General features: G+C 30.5%; 1 protein-coding gene across 2 annotated transcripts in view; it reads right to left on the bottom strand.

Moving 5' to 3' along the window:
• LOC116768762 (pituitary homeobox homolog Ptx1) overlaps nucleotides 1–9,257 on the bottom strand; it is a 30,801-nt gene extending 21,544 nt beyond the window's left edge. Inside the window, exons 1-2 of one of the 2 annotated variants that reach the window (XM_032659571.2) lie at nucleotides 8,890–9,257; nucleotides 4,839–5,146 (exon numbers count right to left, since the gene is read on the bottom strand). In XM_032659571.2, coding sequence (XP_032515462.1) covers nucleotides 4,839–5,028 — 190 coding nt within the window. In that variant the 5' untranslated portion in view covers nucleotides 5,029–5,146; nucleotides 8,890–9,257. Of the gene's footprint in view, nucleotides 1–4,838; nucleotides 5,147–6,702; nucleotides 6,806–8,889 lie in introns of those variants that run through there. The other variant, XM_061526924.1, reaches the window with a different exon arrangement.
• Between the last annotated feature and the right edge of the window lie 4,526 nt (nucleotides 9,258–13,783).

Genomic DNA, 13,783 nt, shown 5'->3' with positions numbered 1-13,783 from the left:
CTTTTGTTGGCGAGGGTGACTGAGCATTCAGACAACAATTTGTCATAAAATAAAAAGATTTATTATCCTATGTGTGCAGCTACTCTTTAACAGCCGTTATTGTGCCCTTTTATAGTGTCGAATAAAATGGGAATGAGAAAAGTAATATTATAACAAAGATATGGACATTGTTTTCAAAATATACTACCTTTGGAGACAATAAAGAGCGTATCTTCAGTAGCGACGTTAAACTTTCATGACTATTAAATAGGCTTTAAATATTTGGTCCGGGATCAGTTTTATATGCAGCGCTGTAATGTCACAGGATACAAATTTTTCGGTCAAACGTTTAAAAGTGTTCTATTTTTGAAATGTTTCGTCTGAATAAAAACTTTATTCTTCATGCCAGTTGTAATGTTGTTTTTTTTTTGCAGCAGATATCTGGTGCAAGAATATGCAGCACATGTACCGTTTAATTCTTAATTTATATGGAGAAAGTGTGAACATTATAAAGAGCTCGCTGACCACAGCGACAGATGGGCAAGGGTTAACTGCATCTGGCACAATCAATCATTTTGCCAATGTTTGTATCGTTGACTTATTGTTTGACGATATCTGTCCGTTCTCGATTCTTATTGACTTGGTGCTTTTGGTAACTAATGGATGCGATGTTACCCTAACAGTTATAAATTGTACGGAAGTAAAATTAATGATTGAATGTCTCATGTTATGAGTCGAAAGTGAAAATTGATTTCCTCGTAAATTTTTATACGTAACATAATTTCTGAAGCCACATGCTCGGGCTATTATAGTTTGTCATCGGCAATTAGTGAAGGCGCGGCTGAACAATTTATGCCGTTCACCTCTCTCTAAGACATGTGACAACCATTCGAAGCGGCTGTTAACAAATTAAACCGATTTGTTCTGTTATTCTAATAGGGCGAGATGGGAAGTGTTCGTGTCAAGCGCGTATTTTGACAAAATTTATTACCACCACGCCTCCTTGGAGGTTTTTTTTTTGGGGAATTTTTAGGGAACGCCGGTACGGAGACATCTGTCGCGCAGAAAATGCAACACGCCCTCATGTATAGTGAAAATATTGACAATCATGGATGTTACTAGCTCACTCATTGTTATAACAAATGTCGAGTTCATTAAAAATATTTAATAAGTCAATAACACTACCTCGCTCTGAAGACTCTTTGTAGCGGTATTTATACTGTAGCTGTTTATCTTATATTCTGTCTGATAATAATCTAAAAGTCTTCAAACCTTTTTATACTAGTCCATGTATTAGCAATCGTTTAACAAACATCCGTAACTCTTAGTTTTTGTTGTAAAATGTTTGATGTAGATACAAAAACACGCGTCCCTAACGCATCAAAGCGGCGCGACTCCCGGCGTTAAATTCTCATGTCGGGGGTTCGCCATTTTTTTGTGTTATAAAAAAAAACTTTATTCTGCCGATCACAGCAGACAGTGTGGCACCGGTGTTTTTCTTTCGGTTTTTGTGACAATAAATCAGGTTAATATTGTTCAGTTAAAAGAATTCATCTTTATCTTAACGCGATGCCTCCAGTGTGGAAGGATCACGTTACAAGTCTTCCTCTTACACTTTATATCTATAGGTAAAAATATATATTTTTTTAAAGCTAGGTCTTTTCTAATTCGAACCTTTTATAGTTATTTATTTCTCATTTAAAGATGATGATTAATAATTATACTGCAGTAAAATATAAACTGATTATTTTATCTATATAAAATGTATTTTCTTTTAATGGTAATTTTTAATTAGGTAACAATGTATGACATAAATCACTATGAAAGCCGTAACGCAAGCCGAAATCCTTATTTCTATATAACACGCGCTATAAATATATTAATACTGTATAGTTATAATTTCATCATAGGATGCTGTGTCACCGGTCAGCTCTGCGTGAGATAAAAATTTTAATCTGACATGAATCAACAACAAATATTTGTAATCAGATTAACTCCGTCTTACTTAATTCTGCTAAGAGCTTTTTATTACGTGTCCTAGGAGACGTGCACTTTGATTTCATCAGTTATTCAGCTATTAGTATCTAACTAAACTAGCGACTCTAACAGCCCAAAGGATTACTAATTGTAATTACATTGTATTTAATACAAATTGAGAAAATTTTATGGATGTAAATCTTTGTTATTAAGTTGTGATTTTATATAATATAGTAAATAATATATACATATGTATATAATAATAGTAATAATATATTTAAAGTAGGTTTAACAGATTGAATGTAATTAAATAAGTAACAGAAAAACATACATTTTTATTACTTATGTCTTTTAGATGTAAATTCCCTTATATAGAACTCAGAAGTAATATAAAGGAATCATATAATTAAATAAAATGAACAAATATAATAACCTATAAATAAAACTTACATTTACAAATAATAAAACATTTTTAAAGTACTTAATATGAATTTTTTAATACTAAATGAAATGAAATCCTTTAAAGGCGTCTCATAATCAGTTCCCGTACCCTGAAGCCATCATGAGGCCGGGGTTACCGGAGGTGACGAAAAAAAAGATAAAATCGATGTAGGCTTTAGGAAGAATAGAATGAAACCATCTCAATTTAAAATTAAAGCCACGAAACGTGTTTTTCGCGTATTTTATAAAAATCTAGGGATACGGCGACAATCTTCGGATAAACCCGCGCCCTTTACATACCGCGGAATCGATTACATTTTTTCAAATTTATTTTAAAATGCGGCTTAAACATACCACCCTTCGATCTTCTAACATAATATTAAAATCTGATTTTTTTCTTGTTTCGTTATATTAAATTGTTTTGAAAGTTATCTTTAAATGCAATCAATATATAAAGTAATTTAACTTACCTAATATATATAGAACTAAGATTAAAATTTAAAAAATATATATACAGATTATAAGTATTTCATGTTTTTTTGCCACAGATTTATATGACTTAGTTATTACGACGGTTAATATCTTTAAAAAATCCTATATAATGTATTCAGATAATTACTAAAACACTAATCGCAGGGTTAAAGCTCAGCAAATATATAAAAAAAATATCCAATACAGAAACATTATCAATCAATACCGTTCAGTGTTGGTAGTTTCAGCGAACCTATCACCCGTCAGTATTGAGTAATGAACGTTTCGCAAAGCGTTTAATAAATAAAATGCATTCCGTAATCCCCCTATTTAAATACAATGGAATAACAAGTGCACAGCTAATCATCTCAATATAATGGCTGGCTGGATTTAAGGGTGACTTTTTTGTAGGAGCCGAACGCTGGATGTAAAAAACTCTATTAACGAAAGACATGAACTATGGACGATTCATTCGGATTGACTTTAAATGATCGCCCTTTCCGTGTGATGGATTGCGAGTCACTTCGTATTGTTTGTTTTATAATAAATTAATTCATTGCCGCATTTATTATTTTTCAATATCGTTTTATACTTGGTATTTGTTTGAAGATAGCGTTATAAGTCGATCGTTTGAATCTTACGTCGCTTTGTTATATAGAGAAAATATTGTTTTGAAGTTCCTACATAAATTTTCTTTTAAACTTAAACGATTCGTTTTCTAAATTTTAATGTGGATTAGTTAACATGTGATACAGGATCACGATCTTTGAATATTAAAAAAAAACTATTTTTTTATATTTTATACTGGCATAAAACAATTTTTTTTTTTAGATTTTTTTTTTCAAATATTACAAATGGTCCAACTTTTTTCAAAACATTTATATAAAAAAAAAACTTACAGTTGATTTACTCATACTTTATTAAAATATAGTCTTTTATTAAATAATATCTCTGTAATAAAATTACATTAAAAATGTTTATTGACTTTATTCAAAACAGGCCCTCTCTTCACACATACTAATTGCGTAACTAAACGTTAGGGGGCGCCTAATCCGATATTGATGCGTTTGTAAAAATTATCCGATCAGTCTCCTGCCCCTGTCCCCTGTCCCATGCCCCTTGTCCCTTGCCCCCTGTCCCCTGTGCTCCATCCCTTGTCCCTCGTCCCCCAAATTGTTGTTGAATTATTCAAACAGGTTTATGATTAGCTATTGTTTTAGTTAGTGTATTGATTAAAATTTAACATAATTATAAATATTGGTGAAAAATTCATAGAAAAATCTATAAATCATTACTATAATAACCTCAGTGTGTTTGAGACTATAATAAAATTGTGGCTTACATTCAGAGATGTTTACGTATTTTTTCTTAAAAATATGTTCCGAACCAAAATGACAATACGCTAAAATAATATGCGTACAAAGAAACCTTTTAATATGAACAAGCAGAAAATTCTATTCTACCTAATTTTAATACTGAAAGTAATTACTGTTTGAGAAATTCAATACATAAACATTAATTAGTAATACATATATAATATGCCGTCTGTGTGTTGTCAAGTGTGCGCTAACTTCTATATTATTCTATTAGCTGTGAGTAACACTCGAGCGATGTCAGTAACACGTGATTTTGCAAAAAGCGTCGCACGTGTTGTACAGCGGACGTATGTATAATTGTGTTATCATATTAGCGAGAGCGTGACGATGGGGGCCATCATAACACCATACAAAATTAACGGTGTATTCACCTTGCCCTCGCTGTTAGTTGTACAACCTCACGCGCATTACGGATGAACCGTCTCCAGCCGCGATCGCATTGATATTAAATTTCCATCAAATATAATGTTAACAAATATGTTAAAGTAAATTCTAACTTTGTGAGAGATATATGGTTAAAAAAATTTATAAATGTAACACATTTTTGTACATGAGCTCTATATATAGTAATAGTAATGAATATAAATAACTTACATTTAAGTTTCTCCAAGGGTTCGTGATGAAGAGGCGGCGCGTGGTGCAAGGGTGCGTGTTGGGGCTCGTGATGTAAGGGAGCCATCAGACTGGAGATGGCGGAGCCCACGGAGGCCGCCACGGACTCGTGGAGGTGTCCTCCGTGGAGGTCCAGCTCACTGAGGCAAAGGTTCTCGCTGAGCGGCTCCATCCCAGCCGCTAGCGCCTCCTTGTACACGCGGAGATGAATCGTGATGCTTTGAATGGACCCCGGTTGAATCAGCCGCGCGCGCGACTATCACACACTCAGGCCGGGCGCATCGGCTCACCTACACAGAACACGGAGACGGATACTATAGTAGATGGCCCAGGAACACAACACACGCACTTAACAAAATATATTATACAGGTGGTTTCAGAAACTATTGTAAGTGTCTGACATCAGTTATATCAAGCCAATGTATACACAATGTATACGTCCTGTATTATTGATATTTATTATTAATTTTTTATAATTAATATTCAATGTGAGTTGTGATACAAATAATGATTAAATATTTTAATTGTAACTTTCGACGATATATTTTTTCATATAAGTATATTATCGAGATTTTCAAATAAAAAAATTATAATGAGTTTTACTCAGGTCGATATTTCTATCATCATTATAAAGCAACGTTTAATATTACTATTAAATTAAAATACATGCGTAGGAAATAGAAGCAGATTTTTATATACTAAAAAATATAATATGTGCAATTTAAGAGTTTTTCATTTAGAAACGTCGTTAACAAAATTATAGTTAATACGTAATTGAATAAGAAACGGCAAACGCTTCGTATGTAGTGTGACTATGGAAACTTGTACTAAGCATACAGATATTAATGAAAAATATATTATAACATATAAGTTTTATACCTCTACCTCTGTTTAATGAAGAATAATTGAACTCTAAGAATGCCTAATTCACACACTGGTATGAGTGAACGATAGGTCAATCGGTAAAGAGACTGGGATATTATACCAACAGCCTCAGGACCAAACCCGAATCGTATCATTAAATATTCAACTTAATTGTAATAATTTATTAGGTACTTATATACTTTTATCATAAAATAAGGATTTCCACAGACACTAAATAGAAAACACTTACAAATTGTTTATACTTAAACTGCTATAATTTGTTTTATATGAAGCCAATGATCTTAATTATTGTTATGCTTAGGTATTCACGACATTGATCTCTAAAACACGACTCCATCAATTTCAATAAACAACAAACATAAAAGCCTCTAAATTCCTTTTATTACCAACTTATCATCCACGCGCCATCAAAGAAACTTAAGCACAGAATTCTATGTAATATATAACATAATCATTATAATGTAGGTGCTTTAAGATAAAAAAAGAAACGTTCGTGTAACGAAAAGATATACAGCTGAATGTTTAATATATCAAATGGCGTCCGCGTCATAAAGCTTGCTTACACAGAAGTGGAAGCTCCTCCCGTACTGATTTATAGCTTTAATCGCCTTTTACACCGACGGTTATTCAATATTCAGTAAAAGAATGGAAAAACTCCTTCCCTTACATACACGGTTTGTTCTACCAGTGACACCGCTCGACTAAAACACATTTGACCCCAATCATAATCGATATATAGATGTTACGATTACAAATCTTTCACTTTTAATATAGCTTGATGGATATTTTCTATTAAAAATCATCTTGTTACGTGTAAGGAACACGAAAAATAATGACATATTAACATACCGTGAATTATAACCTCAATCGATGAAACAGTTATTCATTAACGAAATATGGCGGAATAAAGAAATTAGAAGCAACAAAAGTAAATAGAAAATCAAATATAGATATGACTTACAGCACTCGGGATATAAAATGTACTTATGATCACAATAATTTCATGTAAAACATGTGTAACATGTTAGTTACATGATAAATATTTGTGTTATCCATCCGTATCACCTTGTATCACATGATAAAATAATTTCGCGCCGTTATTGACATCTCTGATACACCGACACTCACGCTCACTTGTGTTCTATAAACATATATTTTTTTTGTATTATCTGTACTTGTCTATGGTATGCATTTGAATTTGGAACTCTGGAATTCTCGTGTTTTTCAACTTAGTGTTGTTGTTAATGTATTGTTCTTAATGAAATAATTAAAAAAAAATGTATTTAAACTTAGAACATAATCTAAAACCAAAATACTTTTGTATCGTATCGTTTGATTATAAGAGCTTTTATATTGATCATTCATGAAATATTCCTGTGAGACGTGTGCGTGTGTGTGCGTGTATCAGTGAAACAATGAAAATATTTTTGGTAGTACAAATTAAATGACAATTATATGGAGGTACTTTATCTAAACTGGTAGCGAAGTATTATCGTAATAACATTATCAGAATTTACGACAATCTCCCCTACATTAACAACGAAAATCATATAAATAATATAATTTTTTATTTATATATATTCATATAAAGTTACCATATACGAAATTGTTCGTTTATACTAACTGTTGTATTTACTTATAAAAGAAATTGGGTTTAATAAGTGTTTTGAATTCTAATTAAAATGAATTATAAAATTAAAAATAAATAATAATTATTATAATTTTATTTAACAGGTATATCGTATATAAAGAGACAAAAGTCAAATAACTATAAGTGCTATAAAATATTTAATAAGTAAATAATTAAATAATAATATTAAAAAGAATAAGATTATATTTATATAAATATAATTTAATTCACATCAAGTTATTTTAATACAAAACCTTTTTTAGTTTTCAAACTGAACACGAAGAGGTTTCAAGCATTGTATTAATAAAAAAAAAAAAGAAAAAGTGTTCCTACTTCCAACTGAAATTCACTCCTTATAGTAATATATATAGGTAAGTAATTTCATTGAATTATTACAATTATATCGCATACAAAAGACTCTACAAGAACATATAAGAGCGGAAATAATGTATTATATCTTATTGGAATTCAGATTAATTTAAAAAAACTATTTGTATTAAAAAAAACTATTAAATTATGTTTACATAGATTATAAGAACAAAATATAATTATTCGCAAATAGTCAAAGAAAGGAGAATAAATAGAGCTGATATTAAATTATATTAATACCTATAGGTAATTTATACATAAATATATATAATATAAAATAATTATATATTTAAATAAATATTAATTAAATTACAAAACGCGAAAAATCCTAAGAATATATATTTTAAAATATGTTTTCATTAGAAATAAAATTCTTATTATGAATAAAAATGTAAAATGTAAGTAATTAAATGAATGTTATAAAATTATACAGTTAAATGATCAGAAATAAAACGCTTAGGTATACGAAAATATAGGTGAGTCCGTCGGCTAGCGTTTAATATTTTTATATTAATTTAAATATACATATATATAATATAATTATATACATCTTTATATAATTCTATGTCTTTATGTCATATATTTTATCGAGGTGTGACCTTACTAATCCCCCGTGACCGTAAACACGGCGTGTCGTCCGAATTATTGCTAGGTATATTAATTATATTTATATTTCAATATTTATTTTACTATTACCTATAATAAACCTTTTTTTATCATCATTATTATTTATCTTATTTAGCGTACCATATAGGAAACATGAAAATTATATAAAATACTGTAGGTACTTATAAGAATCTTTTATTTTTTTTATGTACTAATTAATGAATAATAAAAGTAAGATTATTATCATAATTCATTTATTATTTTGTTCATTTAAATTATTATTATTATCTTTAATGTAATATGCGTATGTTTCCTAAATCGACTCACGTGTTTTCTGATTGATGTAAATTTATTGTCATTTGTAGATGTAACACAAAAATATAGTTAAAGTTAACCGAATTTATAAGATTATTGAAAATTTTAACTATCAACAGTATATCGCACCTCGAGTCCAATTAAACCGGTGAAGCGGTAACCTTTACCTCCACAGCAATTAAACCGGTCAAAATAAGTTTAACACTTAACATAGTAAGTTGAACTCACCGTTAAATATATAACAGCTGTTTCCGGTTTAAAGTCAAGCCTTCATAGCTGCAACAATATCCGTCATAGCGTCACAGAACACGTGAACAGAACGAGTTATGTATCAGATATAATCGGATATATCAAATGGTTTCCGAGATGAATCAAATCTAGTCGGATAGATATATCGACTCGTTTCCGAGATCTCGTAAAAAAAATATGTAATATATGTAATGTATTAAGCGGGGGTTTTAACGGAACGTACCGCGGGCTCTAATCTCGGCCACTTCCCGACGCAATTTGAACCTAACTCCGGTACTCTATACATCATCAGCGTCGCCCGCCCACCGACACCGGCACCCGTCCCGCTCTAACGCACACAGAGGTACATACACCCGTCCCGCTCGCAGCTGGCTCCTCTCGGCCCGCTTCAGTCAGCTGGACGGACTCGTTCGGATGGAATCGACTTTTTATCAGGTCTGTGACGACCGGTGACGTCATCATACTCACATACATACACACAACATATTATTCGGCGTATTTTTTATATATTTATTTCAGTTTCTATATATCTATGTATAATGTATTAAAATTATGAGGAATTAGTTTTGTATAACGTGAGGTAAAATGCGATTTGTTTGACAGAACATAGACTGCAGCCGGTATGTCACGACATATTTATTAAATTCTTTAGTATATATGTACATGTCTAGTGCCAGCTGAGTTCCGTGTACACATATAAATACATGGAACGTCCAAAGCTCATTTAAATGTAGCAATATGTTTCCCTCACAGCTCACAAATAATTGCTGTTTAAATCTCATACAATGCAGCGTCGTCCGCAATAAATAAACGCTCGTTCACAACGTAAACATATCGGACGTATTAAACGCTCGCCGCCCGCAGCCGCCCGCCGCCGCCCGCCGCCGCCGACCGCCGCCGTCCGTACATAATGATACTATTATAAATATAAACTTCTAACACAAACTTAGCTAAACAACGCCATAATTGCCTTCATTACTTAAATTACTGAAATTATTTATTCAAAAAGCTGGCAACATTTAGGCTCGTGTGGCCCAGCCCACGTCGTCGGCTCCACCAATGCGAGCTCTCGCTCCGCCGGTGGGCGTGGCCAGTCACAATATGGCGGACACTCGCCACAGCTACGTTAACAGACGCCGTCGGCGAGCGCGTCACAGTTAACATTTAAATTAAAATAAATTCTGTTTCAATTAATAATGTATCGATTAAAATGTGTCCAATAATCGATTTTAATATTAACAGTAATATAAGTAATCGATATAGATCTCAGCAAGAGTGTATAATGACCGACGGTAAGGATACCGACGGAACATTCACATAAATGATAGAAGTATTGCCGTGGTGAGGTTTTGTACATTTATATATTATATAGAAATTAGGTAATAAAAAATTTTTAAATATGTTTATTTACATTACAACATAGGTTTGATATTAACGGTATAAACATAATGATTACTACATTCTCTCTTATATTAGTTTTATTATGGTATTGTATTAAAAATATTATTAAATATAAAAATCGATTTTACATTGATTTAAATATGAAACATTACATTTACTCTCAATCAATTCATAAGACATTGCAGTGCCTACCTACCTAAATATAAGTAAGCGATTTGTTATTAACTTAGATAATATTAATAGATAATAATTAGAAATTCAATGTTTTGTATGAAAATAGACTAAATGTAAGTAAATTTAAATACACTTTTGTCTAGTTCATAGATAGCTCTAGTTAATCTAGTAGGTAGGTCTAGTTAACCTAGATATTATTTCATGTTCACCTAGTTGCTGATCCAATAATAATAAAATGTTATAAATAAAATAAATATGTTTTATTTAACACAACGCATTAGTTTGAGAACATTTCATTTAATATTTTTAATTAATATATTAAAAGAAAAAATCCCTTCAATAAAAAGAAAAAGTTCTTCACGAAAAATAATTCTATTAAAAAAAATAATTAGGTAATTAAATTTAAAAAAAAAATCACACTAGGTAATATTTTCATAAGTTTAAAAAATGGCATTTTTTATATATATATATATATATATATATTGTGATTCAATAATAGATATGATTTGTAAACTATTTGTCACCTTGTTACACCCGATACCCGGCACCCGGGGTAACTGCCGGCGTTTCCCGTTCCCCCGGGCCCCGGGGTAAATACTGCCGTAGCTGAGATCAGTTCAGTCTGTGATAACAAAATTATATATAACAATGAAAAAGCAATGGTTTTTTTATTAACAGGAAATTTTCATGAAGTCCCTTAATGTTAGATATCCTACTTGCCTCAATAGATTTGCCTTGAAAGATAATCGCTTTATAATTGAAAAACTCATAGTTTTGAGGAAACATAAGTTAATTTTTAATTTTAAAATTTAGGTATATAAAAAAGAAGAAGAGGTATTTAAAGAATAAAAAAAAATTAGTATGAAGGTAAGTATATCACATACCTACCTACTTTCTTCATAGAAACTTCATTTTCTTAAGCATATTTAGAGCAGTGTGATTGCAGATGTTCCAGCATAATATCTTATATCTTCGGAGTTTGGACGTATAACTTTAAACCATCGTCATTTAAATCTTCAATCACATAAAAAGTGCCATTTTGTCTATGACATCCGTCATACAGATACAAAATCTGTTATAATTTGGAAATGATTATGAAATCCGTATAAGTAATTACACTCGTCTCGTATAACAATAACAAGTAATAATGGTATTGATGCAGCAGTAATAATACAGTATAGTCATTACTATAAACAGCTAATCAGGGAAGATCGTTTATAGCCTCATTAACAACTACAGATTACAGAACGATGACATAATGTTATTAATATATTTGTATGAATTTTAATAGCTATGTAACGAACATGTGTATTGGAGAAGAATAATTTTATTTGATATGTATTTATTATTTAGTATTTATTTATAGAAATCTTTATACAGGGTGTTCAGGGATGCAACAGAGACTGGTAATGTTTAGATTTATTGATACTAACAATATAGTATGTTTTTTTTACTGACTTATTTGAATAATATATACGTAAGTAAACAAATTAAACACGATATATCAATAGGAATATATTTAACAAAACATTAGGTATAAATATAAAAAATCACAACCCGTAGCTGCATACATTTTACATTTCCTTATAATTAATTCTTGACATATGAGGGTAATCTATTACGACTCTTATTAGTTCAAACTTTCTATGTAAAATTTATTTCAAGGCTACATTTTATTCCTTGCTATTGTAACTTAAGATTTATATTAAAAAAAAAACGAATGCTCAGTTAAAATACTGAAGTATTGTTTTGTAATCTATCAATATGTATTATCTACACATTAAACCCGAGTTATCATTTAACTATCGAGCGCCCTGTTAATGTATCTATGTCTTATTATCTACACGTCTACATCTACGTCTACACATATTAAATGTTAAACGGCCACTGTCATTATGTTAGGAGCGTAATCCTCTGTCAGGCGTCTCTTAGTGAACTTCACCAATGACTTATAACCTTACACTTATTGTTATATATATATAAACTCTGTGTGCATTATATTGTGTTCAAATTGTATATAAATTTAATAATATTTGTTAATAAAAGAAAATAAAACAGATACCTACTACATGTATGAAATTGTTATTCTTTGATTTCTTTCCCTACCTGAAGACATTCAAAATAAATTAATTCAATTAAATATATTATATTATTTAACCGTATTAATATCGTTTGTATGAAAAAATAAGAGTTACGTAGCTAAAGATAACATGCTAGAAATTTCAGTTAAATAGAGCTTCGTCTCGTCTTAAACTAACCAAAATCTCAAATAATGGAGAACATAGCTAGGTATAGTTTGATTTCAATATAATTAAGTTATATCTTTGTTTTTTTTATATATAAAATAAAAGAAAAAAATATCATTATTTTCATTGGGTTTTCGTACAATTAATGTTTATTTGTAAAGAAAAAATATTTATGAACATTACGTATATTACAAAAAAAATTGGTAATTAGTTTCACGTATTAATCGAAAGAGACCATTACCACGAAATAGTAGCCCCGTATATAGTGTGTAGGTATGTCTGTATAGCAATATCTCAATAACAGAAAAAAAAAACATACACTATTAGGTGATATTATATAGGGACGTTTTGTTATAAAAATAATGATAATTCTTACATTCAGACGGACAAACACGTTTTAATAGTTTAATAGAGCTTTATAATATACTTGGGTTGGATGTTAACACGAACAGTCTAGATGTTAATGACGAAAGAAAATACGTGCTTACTCGGAGTTCGAATCGACACACTAAAAACAGAGCGTTAGTAGTTTTTCATTCGTGAGTTTTTGCACATAATATATAGTATTAAGGTAGGAAACGTTTCATGTGTAGTAAAGAAAACTTTGGATAAACAAACAAACAAAAAGAAACGAATCACAATCAAAAACATGTCCACAAAATCAATTCTCTTACCACGTGTTTGCGTAGACTTACTTAACAGTCAGTCATGAGTTTATCATTCATAAACGTTCACACAATAGAATCAGCGTTACTATGTGAACAAGACACTATAAACCGTCCGTGTATAGTCAAACAATTGAAACTGATAGTAAGGTAACCGATACGTTATTTTATTAATAAATTTATCTCGTTCAATAAACATATTTATATATAAGTAAGTACGCCAGGCGGGGTGTTATCACACTGCCTGAAATTAAATCTATCCCCTTATCAACGCTACTGAATTTTTAGATTCGTACGACGATAAATGTATGTTCCTCAGAAAATATGAGTATTTTGATATATATGGAAATTAATATATATATATATATATATATATATATATATATA

Source organism: Danaus plexippus, chromosome 4 (assembly GCF_018135715.1).
Source record: "Danaus plexippus chromosome 4, MEX_DaPlex, whole genome shotgun sequence".
Taxonomy (NCBI): domain Eukaryota; kingdom Metazoa; phylum Arthropoda; class Insecta; order Lepidoptera; family Nymphalidae; genus Danaus; species Danaus plexippus.
This window is presented reverse-complemented; position numbering and strand designations above follow the sequence as displayed.